General features: G+C 37.3%; 1 protein-coding gene across 5 annotated transcripts in view; it reads right to left on the minus strand.

The window, feature by feature from the left end:
* The window catches only part of elavl2 (ELAV like neuron-specific RNA binding protein 2), a 43,111-nt gene that overhangs the window by 16,060 nt on the left and 5,373 nt on the right, over window positions 1-21,678 (minus strand). For 3 of the 5 annotated variants that reach the window (XM_007235519.4, XM_022668603.2, XM_007235520.4), the window contains exons 2-3: window positions 7,520-7,610; window positions 5,664-5,907 (exon numbers count right to left, since the gene is read on the minus strand). In XM_007235519.4, the coding sequence (XP_007235581.1) occupies window positions 5,664-5,907; window positions 7,520-7,591 (316 nt within the window). In that variant the 5' untranslated portion in view covers window positions 7,592-7,610. The remainder of the gene's footprint in view (window positions 1-5,663; window positions 5,908-7,519; window positions 7,611-21,678) is intronic. The other 2 variants (XM_022668602.2, XM_022668604.2) reach the window with 1 other exon arrangement.

Consider the following 21,678-nt stretch of genomic DNA (forward strand, 5'->3'; position numbering starts at 1 on the left):
GCAGAGCCCCGGCAGCACTGAGCTTTTCTATACACTTCCAGACACACAGACGCTTAACACTAACCCACAGCGCTGTTACATTATTATATACAGAGAGACAGACACAGACAGACAGGCAGACGCACAGTCACAGACAGGCACAGACAGGCGCAGACGCACACAGAGACAGGCGCACAGACAAATTTCATTTTCTCTTCAAACCCTGCAGCTAAATCAGTTCTTCTCGGACTAAACTAATGTGTAAAGAGCTGCTGTTAGACTGGGGGTGTGTTTCTCCTGTATGCAGCGCTGAGAGAAACACTGCCTGCACTGTAAACTGTAAAGAGATCTGAGGGGGGAGTATTTTAACTAGGGTCTGAAGAAGCTGTGCTGGAGGGGATAAGACCACCAGAACAGCAGAACAGCTGAATTTAGAAGAGTTAAAATAAGGTCAAGTAACAAAACGCACTACAGACGACCAAAAGAAATGCAGAAGAAACAGACAAAAATATTCCATAAATAACTAATCCTGTACTAAAAACAGAAACGACAAAACTAATAAAGGAAGAAATCCAAAAATAAGATGAAAAGAAGGAGCATGAGAGAATAAGAGATCTCTGTAAACGTGGGGGGAGGAGGGGATGAGCAGTGATGCAGGGAGAGGTTATGTAAGAATAAGGATGAACTGAGTTCCTGAACAGTCCAGCAGCTTCACGGTCTTCAGAGAGAACCTGAGCTCAGAACCTGCAGCGTCTAAAAAAATTATCAGATTTGTAACAAAAGTCAATGATCCAGAATATCATGATACGAATAATAATAATGCACTCCAAATATCTCCATATATCCAGGATTAAAGTAAAATAAATGATACTGGACAGACATAATCTGTCTCTAATAGATATTTAATGGGAAATGAGAACAGTGTGAATTTGTCTTTTGATAAAAAAAAGTAGTACCCTGATTAGATAGATGGATAGATAGATACTTTAGGTGGCTGATATGGTACCATATTTTAGGATATAAAATATCGTTCACCATATTCAAACACGTTGGTGATAATATTACGTTTAATACAATATGGCACAGCCATTAATACGATATGCAATATCGGATAGCTACTTTAGATCACATTCCGTTACATTTTGAGCACAGTTACTTAGATATATCAGAATCGTAACTGCAATCAACAATTTGACAGGGAATTTGGGACCAAAATATATAAAAAAAAAAAAAAGTAAATATCTTGTTTTTGTTAATCAGTAATGCTCATTTTTATTTTGTTTTCTTACTTAATGAAGTTTTTGTACACATGGATCAGACAGCACCTGGAGAGGCTAGTGGCTGTATTACAATAAGCAGCTCTAAATACAAATCAGTGATATTTAGCAATTAAACAGCTATTTAAAAAGGACTGAGCCTCTGCAGCTCACTGCAGGGAGGTTTTATAATAATAGCACCCACTCAGAAGAAAAGCATATAAACGAGAAGATTTGGCTGAGTTAAGTCCAGCGCTCGCCTCGCCGGCTCCACACCACCAGCCTTTATACACTAATTGGCCTTAGATTCTTCTATATGCTGCAGGTTTATATATAAAGACTGCAGATCTGTTAAGTGTACACAGGTTTAGCTTCATTTTCACCATCAGCTATAAATGAACAGAACTGAGCAACAGAAGAAAAGAAACATAGTAGTTCGAAAAAGTTAATGCTATATTCAGAGTAGTACTACTACTAATACATAGGGCTGGGCAATATGGGAACTTTCACGTGTTTTTTGTGATAACTATTCTAGGCGATATATAACAAAACATTATATTTTTTACGAATTTAAAGTATATACTCTATTGAAACAAAGAATATTTCAGTTTTAAATAGCATAACATTTTATGTGGTATAAAAAACTGCTTTAAACATTCAGTAGAAAGAAACAATGACTTGACACATCTTTACTACATAAGCACTGGCTCCAGTGAAACACAGAAAATGAATCAAACAATCATGGCTTAAAAAAATTAAATACATAAACAAGCAAATTGATTGTTTTATTACTCTGACCTCACTTAATCCAACCTAACAGCACTAATTACCCTCTCTCCCACACCTCTCTAAACAAATACAGTCAGCCCGAGTTCAAGCACAGAGGAAACGCTCAGAAAATAAAACTCTCCAATTTATCATTTATCACCACAGAGTCAGGGAGCTCACAGCCGCAGCTACAGCTGATATTGGACCAATCAGAAACAGTAAAAACACCTCTGGCTCTATTAGTATTCTGTTTATTGTTGATGTAAAAGTTGGGTTTGTGCTGCTGTGTGTTCATGTGTGTGTAATAAGTGGGGGTGTACGCTCAGCTCTGCTCGCCTGTGTTACTGAGATAGCGATGAACGTCTGACTGTTGGCATCTGTCTAGGTTGTATTCAGTCAGTGGAGCTCCTGTGTTTTCTGTTACCAAGATAAACAAGATAAAACTCCAGAAATGTACCTGAACACACCTCATTTCCAGAACACCACACCCATCAGTGTAGATATATTCAGAAGATCTGCTGCTGTTTAAACCAGGCAGGAGGAAGGAGTGAAAATAGATTGATGCTTGGGTGTAAGATGGCAATAAACATCACAGCACATTTTGCACAGGGTGTAGAATAGGGCTTCTAGTTTAGAACACAATGAGTAGTCTAATTTCTTAAACAATCTTAGCTTTTTTTTTTTTTTTTTAGCCATTTACAATACGATAAAATAATATTGTATAAATGTTACAATCTACACTCTCTTAGTCCAACATGATCCTATAGCTAAAACCACTTTTGCCAGAGCGAATGCTAAGATCTCATTGGACACAAACGTCAGACCAAAGTCAAAATCTGAGCCCGAGTCCATCACACTGACACCACGCATGAAAAAACAAAAACCCCTAAACCAGGCAAGAACTGATTGTCTAGTGTAAATAACGTTTAGGTCACATAATAGCTCAAATCTGCAGGCCAACCTGAAGCAGGATTTACACAACAACCTTCACATTCTTTCTTGGACAAGTTTATCTGCTCAATTAACACATTTATAAATCAGGGATTCTAGAGACTAAAGAGTCAATTTGCCCTTCACTTTCTCAGGGCAGCAGGGAAGAGCTGTGCTTTTCTTTTTCCTGACGTTATTTGAGGCAGTCAGGTTGATAAAAGCCCTGATTGTGAACAACTTCATCCAGTGGGTTTTATGAAGCCTTGGAGCATTTACTCATTAGATTAGAAGGAAGCCATGAAGGAAACGAGAACCTAATCAAAACACATACAGACGTTCTGTGATGTATGCGGCTAAAGCAAAAATAAGCAAATTAAAATCAGGCTGTGTGTTTGGTTTTATTTTTACTAATAAGAGCATATAAAACAATGCCAATGAGCAGTTTTCACATGTGGGCTAACGCTTAACTTCACTCTAAAGTTTTTTTTTTATGGTAAATGTCTACTGCCTGCATCATGTCACCAGTTCAAAGAAACGCATCTATTAGCTTGCATTCCTGCAAGAAATAAAATAAACTCCAGTAAAAAGGCCAATAACCTGGCTGACTCTGTTTCTGTAGCCCGGGTCAGGCTGTTCTATGAACAACGCCTCAGCATTTCAGACCTCCATTAAGAAATCTTAATGGAGTAAACAGACACTGAGTGCATTATACTCTGAAGAAGCAGCAGCAAAATGCACTACGATGAAATTATGCCAATACTGAGCAGTTTTCTGTGAGAATCAGTGTTTGAATACACAAGTATTTGATCTGTATTTAAAGAGAGAACAGTTCCGATTCATAGCATTAACTTTATACCAAATCAAACAAGTGCTAAATACCTTCAATCAATTTCAAAACACTACAGGGCAGGGGTATGTAATTAGAATTCAGTATGGTTCAGTAAGAGAAAATTGTCAGGCCTAGGTCCAGACCCATTTTTAACTTGCGTTATGATTCAGTGCTTTATCTTGTTTACTGAAGAGGCCTATAGTAGTTCTGCCAATGTTTTATATCAACAACTGAGAAAACAAATAACAACAATATGTATTGTTTTAAATAGGCCTGTTACAATAATTATATTAACTTATACAATTAATGGAAACACTCAATAATTTAACTTGGAGTATTAATGTAAATCTGTCAACTTTGTTTGAAAATGCTTTATTTATACTATTTGATTTTATTATCAGATTTAAGCCTTCCTGTCATGATAACATGAATGACAAATCATACAATATATGGAGAAATGTTTGCTGAACTCAGAATATCAGCTTTGTTTAAAAAACAGCCCGTCACTCACACAGCCACAGAGACATCTACTTCTTGTGCCAAGAATCTAAACATTGCAACGTTTTGACGTGCAGAGTTTGATTTAATTGCCTTAAGTGACATTGCCCGTCCTGTGATGCGACTATTGCGCATGCACACATCGCGATGACAAAGCTTAACCGATATATAATGCAGCCCTAGTGTACTTGCAAGCAATATCTCTGATGGAATCCATCAGTTTCACATTTCTGATCACATATCCCGACAATTATCACGACTGTGTTTATGGTTTCTACATTATAGCTATTAAAGTTTTAAACTGTGCTCTGTATGCATGTCAACACAGCTCTAAATAATCTCCCCTTGCATTTAAAATTAATCATATTTGACAATTTTTCCAGAAAACAACTGCAGTAAATGGCCGTGTCCTAAATTCACGAGCGGCTGCTCATAAATATCAAGCATCCCCAAAAGCACACAGTGTTCCCAACCACTTGTTCCCAGCCTGGAGGCGTGAGACGAGTGTCTGAAAGGTACACACTTATTCTTTTAAACATATTTTCGACAGACTTTTCTGTAAAATACCCTGGGCTAGCGATGTTACATGTCAGGAGGCTGGAACAGCAAGTGACCACAACAGGGAAAACGCTGAAGCAATGAAAGGATTAGGTCTGAAACTAGCACAGGAACACAGCGTACTAAAAACTTACTGTAAGAGTAGAATTATCCTTACCTAAACTAACTAAAGCAGAAGGTCGTGTGTGTATAAACTGTGATTAGTGGCTTTACTGAACAGCTGAGGCATTAGCTTTAAGAAAATCTGTCTAACATAAAGAGCAGAGAAAAACAAACACTGCTTCCCAGCACGGCTAAGCTGCTAAAGAGCAATCAGAGGCTGAAAAACTGTTCTTATAAATTTAAAATCCTAATTAAAGCTGAAAAGACTTGTGTTTTTTCTTATTTATGGTCAGCAGTAACTTCATTCGTGTGTAGGCACAGTATTTCTCTAACTGGGTTCGGACCAATCGCTTTAGAACACCCACATTTTTCTATGTTTTACGCTTTTTCTACATTCACATTTGCTCGGTGAATTCTCCGAAATGTCACATTTTACAGTATTACAGCAGCTTATATTTCTGTAAAAAAAAAAAAAAAAAAAAAACTGCTTGCATATTTCCCATCAGTAAACTATACAAGTGTCTAGTGTTAAGTCACAAAAAATTAGTAAAATTGCATCCAGGGTTCTTGTTCCAATTTAATGCTTAAGCCCTTTTTAAGACCTCAATAAATACAATTTGAGGCCCAAAAATGTAGTCATAACTTTTTAAGTAGAAAATAACTTACCGTATTGAAAATTAAAACTAAACGTTTCCCATTTATCATCAATTTTCTTTATAAATTGAACTGAATATTGAACTGACCTGTAATTTTGTCCCGTACTAGTTTACAGGACTCGATCTCTCCGATGCTGCCGAACAGGCTCTTCAGTTCCTCCTGAGTCATGTTCTGGGGAAGGTAGTTCACTATGAGGTTGGTTTTGCTGTCCTCGATGCCAGTGGACTCCACAGGTGAGGAGCAGTTGTTGGAGATGGGAGCGGGCCCATTGCTCGTGTTGTTGCAGGTTGGCCCGTTCGATAGCTGCGTTTCCATGGCAGCAATTACCTGCTGAAAAATCAGAACGGAGGGGAAAAAAAAGAGGAGAAAAATAAAGAAAAATAAAGACGCAGTCAGAAAAACAATGACTCAACGCCATTATGTTCCATCATGAGCAATTTCTCCTTTAGAAGCTGCGTGCACATGAACTTCTACAGACTGAAACAGCGGTGGATTCATACTGGAACAACCCACAAACACAAAAGGCCTACAGTGACCTGAATGCAAATTCTCATTTCTGAGATAATGGCACTATTTTTATCCACTTTAAGATGCTTGAGTCATGAGATTAGATGTTGAGATGTTGAGTTTTTAGTTCTAAGTGGAGGTTAATCATATAAACAGGAAAGAAGCCTTTTAGATCACAGCTTCCCTGCGTTTAGCAGGAATTCTCCCCCACCTTCTGTAATCAAGAACTCCTTCAGCCCATTAATCCATCACTAAATCACTGCAGTTAATAAACAGGTCATTAAACGCCTTGCAACTGATATTCTACTCAAAACCATGAAAACGAGCCGAGCGTTTCCCTTTTTACAGGCAAGACGCCGTCCAAAACTGAACAGCTAAACCACTAATTAGCATTTAGCCACAAAGATCGGAGGATGACTCATTCCGTTAATCTCACCAAATCCTGCTTTACAGATAAATTATAAATAAAAAGACCCATCAATTAAAAAAAGCTTCAGATGGAGAAAAAAATAAAATAAAATATCCTCCAACCATATACTTTATTTAACAAATTAAAATATGCAGTTTTATCAACAGGGTGATTGTCCTTGTGAGTCTGCACTTAAAATAAATATTTTGTACTGTACAACAAAAACACAGTTTAATATTTAAAAACAGTAAAAGCATGCCATAAAACACACTAAACATACAATTAATAAATAAAGGTTATATAGAAGCCCAATGATGCTTTACAATCATGTATTAAAAACAGCTATTCACACTCAGCAATCAAGCTGCAGCCAATCACATACAGTGTACTCTCAACCGGAAACCACAGTCCACCTGGAGGACTGCATCCAGTGCTGACAAACACTGGAAATCAGTAAAATCAAGCAAATCAGCACACCCCAGCACAGAACTGCAATAATTAACACTGCTCTTAGCCTGAGTTTTGTATTCAGATTAGTGTAAACTTTTTGCTTTGATAAACACCATTGGCCTGCACGCTCACATTGCTCCCTAATCCTCTATGAATCCTTTACACACCGTGATCGAAAACATCTGTAGAGATCTGATTGCATTTAACCTCAAGATAACTGCCCATCTCAGTAAGTAATACATTGCAGCAAGCGAAAGGGTAAAAATCATTGTATAAACATATATTGAAGCAAACGCTTTCTTGTTTGTTGTGTTGTTTACTTGTGTTGTTTTTCACTAATATTTAAAAGAATTAAGGAGTGGCAAACACTCACACCACCGTATTTACTCGAGGAGAGTTTCTGGAAAAGTTGATTAATTCCACCAATAGAGAAACTCAGCTTACACACCGAACTCCAAATATAAGCATATGAGGACTACAGAATGATGCACGAGTGATATGGTGTATAGCGCAGGCTGTAAACACATTTAAACTAATAGGTTAATATATATTAGGTAAATAAAGAGTCGCACAGACCCCAGTCCACGGCTCTGCTGCCCACGAGCCACTTCTGAGCAGAGAAGCCACATCACACAGCCTGACTGCCATGTTAGTTTGGAGATGCCGTCTGCAATGTGGAGAGAGAGAGAGAGAGAGAGAGACCACGTTAGAGATCTGGCAGGAACACCAACATCAGACAGTCACAGCAGATCACATCATTTTTTTTAAAGGGGGAGGGTTAGGGGTATGTTCTTGGAAATGGTAGAGCGCTATGCAAACACCTAATTATTAAAACAGTACACCCTGATTTCTCCTCTTATAATCAGGATTCAAAGTGTAGCACGTATGCCGCTGGTCAGAAGCTCACCAGCCTAAATTTTCTTTTGAATTCATGGCATAAATATATTCCTCGGGAGGAAATTAAAATTGGTCAAACCACTGGTTTACTAAACAATATATTTTGGTCAAAAAGCACTAACTATGCACAATAGTATTGAGATGATTGCTCATTCATGACTTCTGCCAAAGTTAAGTGGATAAAAAATTAAACTAAACTCCTTTGTTGGAGTAACTGTCTATTGTATATGGACGGATATCTACTAGACTTGGTCGCACAATGTTAAATTATCAGTAGGGGGGTGTAACGATGCATTGCAATGGAAAAATAGAACCAGACAATTGCACATTGTTACCAGAAAACTTCATGCAGTTGCACTGCTTGAACACCAGAGGTCTGAATTTCGCTAGTGCAAGCCGGAGAACCAGTGGGCGTAAGCAAAGGCCGGAGAACATTTCGATCAATTTAGACTGAATCCAAACACACAATTGCTATTTGATGTCAGTAATGTTCTTTTTAAGCCAATCAAGTAAGATCTCTTTCGATGTCAAAGCCAGAAGGAGCAATAGATTTTGGATTTTTTTTTGTGAGTAAAAACAGCATTTTTATTTGAAATGCAGATGAATTAAACAAAACACACTAATAAAGTTACGACAGAAGTAAGAGGTTTTTAAAGTGAACTCATTGTTCACCACTGTTCAGCTTAGACTTCTTATACAAATGGTACTTTCTCAAGATCACTTAAAGTGATCAAATTAAACAGCAGTAGTTTGTTCAAGCTTTAAACTACTTCATACTTAATAAATTTTACATAAATATTTAAACACGGAGCATTTATATAAAGGCACATATATACATCTCAAACCATAACCATAAATCCAGAATCGGGAATTGAGTTGTGAGCAAAGTGCATGATTACATTTTTATTTTTTTCAAAATTTGAGAGAAAAAAAAAAAATCGAATTGTGAATCCAGTATCGTATATTGAATAGTGAGTAGGGGTATCGATACACCACTAATGATCACAGTCTCCAACTCATCAGAAATATTTGTGGGGGATGAACTCATTTAGTAAAAGGAGAATTCACAAACAGTCGGATTACAACACCTAGTCTAAAAGCGTAGCGCTTAAAAAAAAAAAAAAAAAAAAAAATCATTAAGCACCACCATCCATTTAATCTAATTAGGTATGTATGAGTAAACTTTCAAAATGAATCATTAATAAGTGTAATAAAAATTGTGTGGAATCATCCAATACACTTATACACTGCCTTAGACAAAGTTTAAAGGGGGGAAAAATAGTTTAGACATCTAATTATTATAGAAAGCCTCTGCAGCTATTCAAATAAGACCCTGGGAAATAGAAAATGTGTCATGTTCAAATGTTTAAACAAGGTGCGAGACCTTTTAATCAGTCCTAATATTTCACAAAACAAAAGTGAAAATTTAAATCATAGTAACACGCTCACAAGGCCGGGAGATATTTTCCAAAACGGGTTACAGCAGAAAAGATTGTTTGAAAACTTCAGGAGAGTAGAGAAAAAGTTAAATTAGCAAGTTGAAATATGTCTCTCCAACTCAAACAAGCAACTAAATATAGAAGCAGTCACAGGCTTGTAAATCTGGGACAGAGGATTTGGAAAAAGTACAGAAAGTTATACTTAATTTGTCACCCATACACACAGGTAAATACACTCTCAGTTGTGCGCGAGCTGCTATAAAGTCAGTAGGTTACACAGCCAGCAGCTTTTAATCTTTACTGAAAGCTCCACCGGGCAGACGCCAGCACTTAGCTGTACCTGAATGAGTGCGTTCACATTTAAACACAATTAGGCTGCATTCATTTTAGGTGAGCTACAGAGTGTCTTTAAGCCTCCATTCATAACTATTAAAAGTAGAAGTTCTTTTCTTTAGAGAAATTACAGATGAAGCCAAAGAGCGGCGAGTACTGTTTCCTACACCTTCAAACTCTGGGAAACTGGAGAAAACTGCTACAGGAAGACATCTGGCTGACCCACATGGAAACAGCTTTAGTCTTTAGTTTAGATTAACATCAAATTAAGTGCTGGCTAGAACTTTACTTAAAGATATTTGAGTTACAATTCAATATAATTGCAATACTGTAAGCAAGGCGATATACTGCAATACTTTAACTCAAATAATAAAAATGCATGTTACAAAAACATTTTAAAAACACTGCTCTTTAACAGTTACATTAACATTCTACACATACTAATAAAAAAAAATAAAAACGGTATTACGAAACTAAATATCACAATAGGAAAATCCATATTTTCTTACACCCTTAACCCCTATATACACACACAACGTTTGTGGACACCTCTTCTAATGAGTGCAATCAGCTACATTAAGTCATAACCATTGCGATAATAGATGTAGTTGCAAATGCAAACACAGATCTTGTGGCATCCTGGTGAAGAAGTACAGCCAATAGAATAGGACTGTCTGAAACAGATAAATAAACTTTAAGCTGTAGGCTCCATACCTACTGCCAGGCATGGGCTTGAGGGGTATAAACCCCCAGTATTGAGAAACTGGAGCAGTGGAACTGTGTTCTCAGAGATGATGGAGCTCCATACAATACACTTTGAAGAGTGAAGGATCAAACTCATCCCATCCTACATATTACTAAAGCAAATATGCATTACATTCATCTGGCTATTTACTCTAAAGCAATGCCATCAACCATGCAAATTCAGGAAAACAAATCCAGAAAAACTACAACTATTAAAAGAAGAACTCTGGTGTGAAATGGACTTTAGGTGTAGTGAAACATAACTAGTATGAACATCCAACCTCCATTCTCCCACAGCATTTCTAAATACAGCACTTTTAAGACAACGCTGCCAAGAGGCTAACAATGGTAATGATCAGGGTTAGAGTTACCCATGCAATTAAAGGCACTGAGAACTTTAGATTTTTACAGATATTTTCAGCAATAGCTGGAATTTATGCTTTTCCACAGAATTAATTTAGCAATCTGTTCCCCTATCCTACCTATCTGGGGGGCAGCTGCTATTAGCTGCCTTCAGCCAATGGGATCATGTAGAAAGAACCATAGGTGCATCTCCTGCATGACCAGAGCAGTTAAGAGAATTTGATCGCTTTGTTTCCCTCTTATATTAGTAATTTACTTTTAAACTCTAGACAGAGCACTCAAGTTAGTCCTCAATGAATGGTGGTGGATGGAAAAAAAACTAATTAAAACTACTTGTTCCTTGTGATAAAATGGGATGTTTTGATAACTTTAGAAAGAAAAAAAAGGCACAGATTAGCAGAAGGACTTCTAAACCCCGGAACAGTTCACACACAGCATGATCTTTCATCCACTATCCACGTTTCATTTTCCTCCAAACTTTCCACACACCATCACTGTGCTGAACACACACACAAAATGCAGCTGCACTAGTGTATATTTTCTTAAAAACTGGTCGTTCTGGCAACATTTTAAAGCCATACTGATTTAATAAACTCTGACAGATGTGAGGAGGCAAAAATCGATCCATCTCTGAGATTTACTCCACAGAGAGACCAAACCACTGCCTGCAGAAATGTTCAGCAACGGCTCACTGATCCTCTCCTCTCCTAAATTAATTTCACATTTAGACTGAATAATCAGTAAAGCACTGACAACAGCACCCAAATAAATTCATAAAGAGAAGGACGAGCCTGGCCTGGCAGAGAACGGCTGCCTGAACTGCACGTCTGGCTAAAAGCCGTCTGAGAAAACCCTCTCATCCATTTCCCCGCTGTGCTCTTCCTCTAGGCTAGCAGAAATAAAAGCACATGGCTGTAGAGAGAGGAGAGCCATTAGGGCGATGTTATGCATTACACTAATGTACAGCATGCACCAGTGGAAGAAATATACTGGCTTTAATGGGAAAGACTATGGTTGTGCTTATATACTAAACTACTGTAATATAAGTGCTTTGTGGGCAGTGCTGAGTAACGACCAATATCACTTCATAATTATAAATGTAACAATTAGCGAGGGATATGTAGACATGATATTTCTGGGAATTTTTTGCAAAAACATTGTGATATGAAAACACAACAAGAAAGGGAGATCCCAATCGCCTTTCTGCCCCAAATAACTGCAACAACATAACAGACAATAAACATGCATTTCATAGTGTGGTTTAGGCATGGCAGACTAGATTTAGACAAGATTTTAGTGTATTATAATAACATATCATCTCGGGGTAGTTCTGATCATTTTTACATGAGAATATTGTTCATGACATTAAAAAATGTTGGCGATGTGGCACATCCCTATCGCTGACTAATCGACTATTCAGAAAAGTAATCACCACATTAATCGACTACTCTAAAAATAATCATTAGTTAGTCAAACATAATTTAGTCTTAATGAGGATCACTGCCAGTGTGAGCACAGCATGGGCATGTACTGTCTGTAGTGAACTAGTTATGTTGTTGATGGTGATCTTTCCCATACAATTCTGATCCTGTGAAAATTCACATGACCGAATCTGAGACATCCCTAAGAAAAATACTAAACTTATTTCAAGATTACGGCATTAAAATATATTAAATGTTCTATATCAGTTACAAATATTCAGCAGAAACAAAAACTTAATTGTAAACAGTAACCTACCAAGGCTCTGATTCTGTATACAACAATAATAATGCAACGGAATTAAAGTACAAGAAAATACTATTTATTGTATGCATGTAAAAAAGAAAGGGTGTGAGCATCGCCTCCAGTATTAAATGTGGAAAATTCTAGCCAGACACCACCGGATCATGATAATTACCACCCACTGTGCCTTACTCACAAGATAACACCTCAGAACTTTCACAGGAATCGTAAGGTAATACTTCAGCAAATTCCACACTGCTCCCTCATTATTCTTGCTCATTGCTCATTAATGCATGAAAAATTAAATGAGAAATGAGGCTAAAGTCCAGTATAAAGATTAATTTGAGCAACTGAATGGATCTTTCTCAGTTTATACAGAAATAAAACTGAATGCTGTTCTCCTTTCTAACTGAAAGTCAGACACTGCAGCGTGCACATCACACCTCTACAGTAAACGGGGCGCTCATTTAAAAATAACAAGGGAAAATGTGCAAGCATAAGGAACACGGCGCCCACATAACATTCTCACGGTGATTGGCATGTCCTACTTGTAGGAATATCATGTAAACTACTTTAGATTCACTGAAACAATTCTTGAGCACAGGGTGCACACACACACACACACACACAGATGTTCATTTTTGAATGAATAATTGATCTTTTCATACAGTCTTATTGTTTAACAGCCCTGCACGTTAGGCTGCAACAATTAGTTGATATAATTATAAAAAAATTACGACTCCAAATGTTCATTGTCGACTAATCGTTAATTAGTTGCACTACACAAAGTACTGGGGACACTCACAGTTTACACTCAACTGCGCCTCTAAAAGGTCTCTAGTGCCCAAACACAACAGATTACACATTTCCCCTCTAAATAGCAGCACTTTCCACACTTAAAGGGCGATGTTCTGGACATCTGAAGGGCATTTAAATCCCTTGTTCAGCTGTTTCTATCGATTTTAAGCGAAGATAGAAAAGGGTAGAAACAGGAACCGTAGCCACAGCAGAGCAGAGAAAAAAATATATATACACCAAACAAAAATATAATACATTAAACCTCAGATTATTGACTGTCCATGTATTGGAAGCATTATAGGGCCCTGCATACACTGCATGCCCTGCTCTGTGACTATTGAGTTTATGCAGCACTACGATGTGTATGCTGAAACGCTATAAAGCACAGCCCTATTTTTCATATCCGTTACACACGGTCATGGGTTTAAAGAAGAGACCTTAACATGTTCTTCAAAAGTTGACCTTCCCTCACCCTACAGCGTAAACACAATACAGAAGCTTTTTGCATCACTCAGAAATCCTTTTCACAACACAGGAGGATTTTGCCAGACTGCAGACTGAGGGTCAAACTCACAGTGAGACAACCGTCCCCTGCAGCTCACGCAACCACACATGCAGCCCAGAATTAGCACCTACCAGGGGGGGCGTGAGGACAAGATGCTGCAGCTTCAACACACGAGCTGAGCAAGGACAGACTTTAGCCGAGGACAGAGCTGCACAAGAGACAGAAGCACAGAGACTGTGTGCTGTGGAGGCTTTAATACTGTCACTGTTTATTCACCACTGTGCTTTCAAACCATTGTAAGATGATTCGAAATGTGAGATTGTTTAAGAAAGAACGATTTTTTTTTTACACAACATCCAGCCCTAATTATAGCCATGTCATCCTGCAGAAAAGTCCTGTAACTATAGCATTCTGCAATATCAGCATAGTGTAATAATTAATGAATAAATGAGTATATTGTACATATCTTCAGTAAAATAACCTCCTGAATTGTTTAGGATCCTCCATCACAGACTCTAGTTTGCAGTAGAGGCCTGCATGCTATATTTAGCTGTAGCAGTAAAATGTGCCTGTCTCAGACTTCTGACATGCTGCTAAGCCCTGTCCCAGTGGATTACAGTCAAGCACTGTGAGAACACAATGGAGGAGCAAAGAACAATATCCCAACACTGAGGGACTAGCGCTCAAACAACCAGCTCACACTTTACTGTTCATATTCAACCCCTATTTTAACAGCTAAACTGAAAACCAACTTATTCTGTAGTGCAACAAACTAAATTAAAAGGTTTATACACAAAACTAAAGACGGATCTATCTGAGTTTTCGGGGCCAATTTTGTTCACCGATCATTTTTTAGCTCAATACCGATTCTGGACGGGGTTAAATACCACATTAATGCCACACAGATACCAGGCAAACTTGGTACAGTTCTGCCAAACTACAGCCATATCTAAACAAACACTGAGAAACTAAGCTGACTGTAAATTAATAGAAGCGCTAAGAAGAGATGGATGTGTAAATAGTTTTATTTTTATAATTATGCTTTTGTTTACTTAGATGCCAATGCAGCAGAAAAGGGTCATGTGACTGCCTAAAATAGTTATATATTTTACAGTAAACTGTAAATATGAGTCATCTTATTATTAAAATAATTACAGCAATAATCTAACATTTCAACTGAATGCCAGCTGAGACACTAAAGTGAAAAGAACAGAACTGCTGCTCATCCAGCACAACTACCTGTGTAAACTTGATTCTTTACGCTTTTGACTCCTACTGGTGTACTTCTCCTTTCTACCAATAACTGATTACTTATTTAGCGTAGAAAAGCTAACTACATTGTAGACACAGATTTGCTTGTTCGACAGATATGAATATCGAGATCACAGACCTGGGGCATTTCCTGAAAAGGTTGCTCAAAAATAGGTCTGCACATTGAGCTTCTTAGGATACCTGATATCCATTCAGGACCATTCCATTGGTCTCTTTTTGCATGTAATATACTTGTCGCAACATTGAGACAGAAGGTGCATCAGTAGCAGCACCTGATACAAAAATAGGAAATAGTCTTCATATTTTGTTTACCAATCTGAGGAACCTGCATTATTAAATTTTAATTATTCACCTGCTGGTATTTGTGTGCTACACAGCCAACGCCTGCACTCTGTACAGTTACAGTACATTACAGAAGGGCAAGGCAGACTCAGGGTTAAAACAGTCATGATTAAATCCAGAACTTAAAAATTGTCACACTTCTTGCCATCACCATGGGTGTTAAAACAAGCTGCGAGGCAGAAATAAAATCTTGGAAGGATTGCCAAATGATCTTACGCCTACAGATCCAACACTCTGGTAACAGCTTCTCCACGCTGCCATTTGCTACTCAGCCACGGCTGTCAAACCAGATACACGTACAAAAATACCAGAATTACTTATTTAGAGAGAGAGGGAGAGAACAAGAGAGAGAGAGAAAAGGAAAAAAAAAGAAAAAGAAGAAAGGAATATAAATTTACCATTTGAAAGTATATGTAAACTAAACCTACACCTAAACATTTACTCTAAATAAGTTAAATATCACTTTGGAAGCTCAGATTTTCCTCCAATGTACCACTTAAATTTAGAACTTCTTATATTAATTAAGCCATTATTTGCAGTATTCAACTGTAACCCAAGCTACAGTACTAAAACTGTAGTCTAGATTCTGAGCACAAGAGTACTGTATGAAAATAAAATAAAAACGCAGTGGATCAGGACTAGGGTCAAACTATGCACATTAAGCATGAGCTACACAACAGCCTTTGTTTTATGTCCTGTGTTGCAGTGTTCGACAGCAGCAGTGTGCAGCCGTTCTGCAACACTTGTAAAACCTGCAGTTCCAGGATTCTGACAGCACTTTAGGAAGCCACCCTTCCTCCGGCGTGAGGAAAACGAGAGCTGGCAGTTACACGGATTTCGCCCATTTCGATTTCAGCCGTTCCACCGAAACTGCAGGGAAAAGCTTTGTTTTACCAGCAGAATCTAAAAAAAACAAAGCTGCACTGGTGCAGAAGGTCACATGTGATAAAAACAGTGATTTTACTGGGCTGTACTTTATGAGAATCTGTTTAGGCAAAAAGCACAAAGGCTTAAATGAGTTGGAAGAAACTGGCGAGTGAGAGACTGAGCGAAGGCCACTGAAACTCAGGCTGAGAGATGATTCAAGGCCTCAGTAAGCGAACAGCTCTGTGACAGATCTCTACAACAGATACAGAAGTAGTTTCTCTCCATTCTCCCTCCTCCTACTCACTCCATCCCTCACTCTCCACTGTTCTCCCACATTCAATCATTCCCTCAACCTCTCTTACAGCCCCAACTATACGACTATGGCTACAAAGGTTAGTGTTTTAGTTTAGTTACCAAAATGTAAGCATAAACAGCCAGATTGATGGATGTGCAAATCACCTTAAATCAAAAAAAAATAATTTTTCTTCTATATTAAGCAGCAAAAATACTAATATTTTCATATTCCATTACAAATCTAAAATCATATAAGCCCAATATAACTTCTACTGCCTATGCCAATCTAGCTCATACTAATTACATTATTTATATGACATGCTGAGTCACTTCTGGTGGAAACTGGCTGAAATTTCTGTAATATAACAGGGCCCTATGAAATCTTGAAAACCTATGAAATTATTTTTTTTTTTACTAGCAGTGTTAACTAAAAATGTTTGATCAGATTAATCAACAAAATTCTGTGATTAACTGCCCTTTTTAAAAGACGGACATTTTTAAATAGTGGATATTTAAATGTAAATAGAAATGTGTTTCTCTGTAATAACATGGCAAGTTCTAAATATGTTAGTTAAAAGCAAATAAAATAAACTAGAGCAAAAAAATTGATGTTTTATTAGTTTCGTCAATATACTCAATCATTTTTGTATGCATCTTTTTATATCATCTGCCTTGAGGCTTTTGTTATTAAGCCCAAAATGGCAGGTACACCTGTCAGCTATTTTGATTAATACTGATTACTGATGAATTATTGGCTGGTGTTTGATACCAGAATGAGCTTACTGTGCTGGTTAGATATGGTAAGTTCCAGGCTTGATAAAAGGTGTACAATGTCTGTACGTTTCTCTGCTCTTCAGGTTTTCTAATTCCATGTATTTCGTGTTTATATCTAAATCTGCTTTTATTTCTCAATTCTGTCTTTTCTGCATTAAGGAAATCATATTGCCCTATATTGAAATTATAATAGTTTATTTTTCTGCGATATATATTGCAATGTTGGTGCTTTCCAATATCAATACAGTGCTATAGACCTCAGTCATGATGCCCTTTCTCTATTCTCCTTCCCTCTATCCACTGTGGTTTATCTCTGCTCCTTTCCTTCACCCCCCAGCTTTCTATTTCTTTAACCCCCTCCTCCCCTTCGCTCCTTCCTGCATTTTAAACAGGTACTCACAGCACTTTATTTAAAAGAAAAACGCTTGGTCTCAATAATGCATCAAGACAACCTCCCTCATCCCTCGCTCGCTACAAACAGCGATGCACAAATCGAAACAGAACAGAAGAGAAAAAGTTGATTTCCTGCAAGAAAAGGGACAAAAAACCCAGCAGAGCTGTCAAGGCTAATCAAAGCCAATTTTAGCACCACATTACAACCTCACATACTGATGATACTGCCTTTACAAAAGCACCGTGCTGCCTCCTCTGACTTATTATATTTAGGTGGAAATGTCAGGGAGCAATTTCTCTTCAACATTGTGCTCGTCGCTGCAATCACCTAAAACTAATTACTGATCAAGCAGCTGCTGTACCGGAGTCAACTCTGACCAACAAAACTAATCTACAATACAACTCCTACTACACCTTTTTACTGTATTATATAATCTCAGGGCAGTTTTGATGCTATTAAGTGTGCGACAGCATGAGCACTCTCTACAGAAGATTCTACAGAATAATTTATTCAGCAAGTGATAAAACTTCCTAAAACTTGATGATGTGAGTTGAGCAGTAACTATAGCCCTGTTTAAATATATTAATACTGTAACTTGAAGGATAATATTAAATATACACTGAACTGAATGTATTTGTTAACTGGGGAAAGAAGGGAATTGTGGCTGAATTTTATACTGTACGGCCTTTAATGGCTTGAACTATTTATTAAAATATTTAGCTTCGTAAAGGAAGTCGTGTTAAAGTTGTTGGTGTATCTCTTTTCAAGGTCTATTGTTTTACATTCTTTTTCTGATGAAGAAATCAGACTTCAGTATATTAGTATAACCAGTAAAAAAGAAAAAAAAAAAGAAAAAAAAAAAAGTAAATAATTGTTTTCCACAAGTCATTCTTACTTTACACAAGCACACACACAATCAGGTTCAGAAGTGAAGTGTGTATTGAGGCCGTGAAGTGATTACAGTGGCATGCATAAGTATTCATATCCCACACAATGCAGCACATGAGTGGAAGAAAAATGCGTTTCCAAATTTTACTCAAACAAAAAACACCTTTCAGGTCTTTTGAGGTTTTTCTCTACCAGTTTTGATCATCTAGAGACTGAGATTTTTGCTCCATTCTTCTTTATCAAACAGCTGAAGTTCAGCCAGGTTGGATGGAGAGCGTCTGTGAACAGCACTTATGTCTCTCCATAGAAGATCAATGAGATTTAGGTCAGAACATCTCTAATCAGTGCTCTCCTTGCTGGACCTGTCAGTTTGGGTGGATAGTTGGTTCATGTCTTGGTAGGTTTGAAGAAACAGTTGTAGAATAATTTTTCCTTCATTTTTGGATGATGGATTGATGAAACAGAGCTGACTGGGATGATTAAAGCTTGAGATTTGAGATGAGTGTTTTTATAATCTAACCCTGCTTTAAACTTCTCCACAACTTTATCTCTGACCTGTCTGCTGAGTTCCTTCTTGCTCTTCATGATGCTGTTTGTTCACTAGTGTTCACTAATAAACCACTGAGCTCTACAGAGGACAGCTGTATTTATACTGAGACTTAAAGAATAGGGAATGAATTGCACTGGATTTTATTTAGGGGACTAAATATTTACACATTACATTTTTTTCCCCATAATGATGTGCTACCTTGTGTTGGCCACAAGTTATTCAGCACATCTCCACATTGAACTTGCCATTAACCTCTAGACAGAACAAACTGAATTCTACACATGCACCAATTGAGGGTTCTAAAATTCACACAAGGCAAAGCAAACAATAGACAATGCAAAAACGCTCTTTAAACAACCATACCATTGTTTCAATTCATCCATCTAGTTAAGTTCAGTATCTAATGTTAAGGTAAGGACACGGCTTGTTTTTCTGCTTCAATAACTGAAATTTGTATTTATGTGAACTGCTGTGTGTATAAATAGCACAGAGAAATGCTTAGTGCTGCTCAGGGAATATAAACTCTTAAAATCGCAAGCTTTAGAATTTATAATTGATGTTAAAAGCCCAGTCATTCATCTGATCCTCAGCACAACGAGGCACTCTAAAGACCTTTGGCTAGAATCTAGCAAGACTATCTAAGAGAGCAATCAGCCCAGGGCTTCTTTTAATCAATCAGCAACCCACCAAATGCAAATACTCCAGAACTAAAGGCAAAAATTACTTGAGGTATTGTTGAATACTAGTCAAGATTTAAAATTTTTCATTTAAAGGCTGCATCACAATTTTGCTTAATTTAAGCTGTAAATAATTTTAAAGGTTTTCTCTCCAGCGTGCCCTTTACAGTACTGGTGACTGTGTCTGTAAGCTAACTGCCAAGCTGAGATACATTTGGCTGGAGTGGAGGTGTAATAACTCACGCTGAAGTTGGAGAGTATACAGTAGATGCATTAGCTCAAAGCCCACCCCACTGAGAAGTGCTGATGTAACTGATGCTCAGGCATTATTAATCAATCTCAGCATTGGCTGAGAGCACACAGAAAAAGCTATATACTCCCAAACCTTAAGACACAGGAGAAGAAAACAGACTAAGGATGAAAACTTACAGATACAGGTTACAAAGTCTACCAACTATATATGCCTACAAGCTATATATGCCTGTGTCTAGATCAGAGAAATACAAAGCAGAAAGTATAGTTGTTTGGACACTTCAGCAACATGACTCCAGCATTACATGATCAGCAAATCTTAGGTAATTAGGTTCTAAGGAGAAGGGTTATGTTCAAAAACAAGTGGTAAGGAAAACAGAAATAGGATTAGGCCTAATTGACAGCATTCATTCAGATGTCTCGCTAGATACTTATAACTATATAGCCAACTTGCTAGCAAAGCAGTATTTTAAGAATTGCCTTAAACAGTTAATTAGCTAATCTAACCCAACTTTGAGTTTAATTTTCTATATCTGTACAACAAATGCAATCATTCTTCAAGGTATTCCTGAATTAACTTTTTTCATAATTTTTTGTTCTCTCACCCCTCTTTTGCACATCAGGGTTTTCCCTGTTACTTTATATACAGTGTTTCCATGATATCTTAAATAATTAAAGTTGGGTAACCTTAATTCTTCACCAAAAACACAATTGCTACCCTCTATGGCATGAATTATATATTTCAGAGAGTAAAGATATCAATTTTGGAAGCATTGGAGTGCCAGAGGAAACAGCAAATTTAAATTTTGACTTTTGCTGATAATTTGAATCAGATTTTAGAGCATGGAAGCTCCCAAAACATGCAGAGATGAGGGACAACCACGGCTTCATCATAATTAACTCCACAAATGAAACTACCTAGGTTGGCTAAAAAAATAAATATATAGCTCAAAAATAACAAGCTTATATAAATAATGAAAACATGCTGCGATTATAAAGCTTTATTAAAAATTTAAAGGTCATAAAACTGAGCTCTTAACTTTAGCCAACATCGAATGCTAACCTACTGAATAGCCTTTACTGCAATGAGTTACAACAATCCAAAAATCAGTTTTAACATTAAATTCTGCAGAGTTATTACTAGCCAGCATCTTTAAATATACCATCTATTTCGCCTTACTTTTTTGACAAAAAGCCATTTAAACAGCAGAAATAAACAACTATGGCTAACCCCGACCAGGCACCTATACAACACTAAAACTAGCGCTAACACAGGTTATTAACAAGCAGAGAACCATAACCTAGCATTAATATAAGTAGTGCGTTTAAAAGCTTAATTATTTTTAGCTAACTAGTAATTTACCCGGTTAAGGTATGAATGAATGCCGACCTATTAAAGTTCGCAGAAACTAGCCAGCTTCTTCTATAACACACTCGCATTTTCACCTGCATTTCTGGCCCAAATACATTTAAAATGTTTTAAGAAACCACAGAAATAAAGAGCTACAGCTAACTCTGCCCATGCACCTTTAACTACAACACTAAAACTAGCCCTAACTAATTGGGTTAACTAATTAACACAGGAGCATTACCAAGCATAGGAAAAAAAAGGCATAATCTAGCA

The sequence above is a fragment of the Astyanax mexicanus genome, chromosome 25 (assembly GCF_023375975.1).
Source record: "Astyanax mexicanus isolate ESR-SI-001 chromosome 25, AstMex3_surface, whole genome shotgun sequence".
Taxonomy (NCBI): domain Eukaryota; kingdom Metazoa; phylum Chordata; class Actinopteri; order Characiformes; family Acestrorhamphidae; genus Astyanax; species Astyanax mexicanus.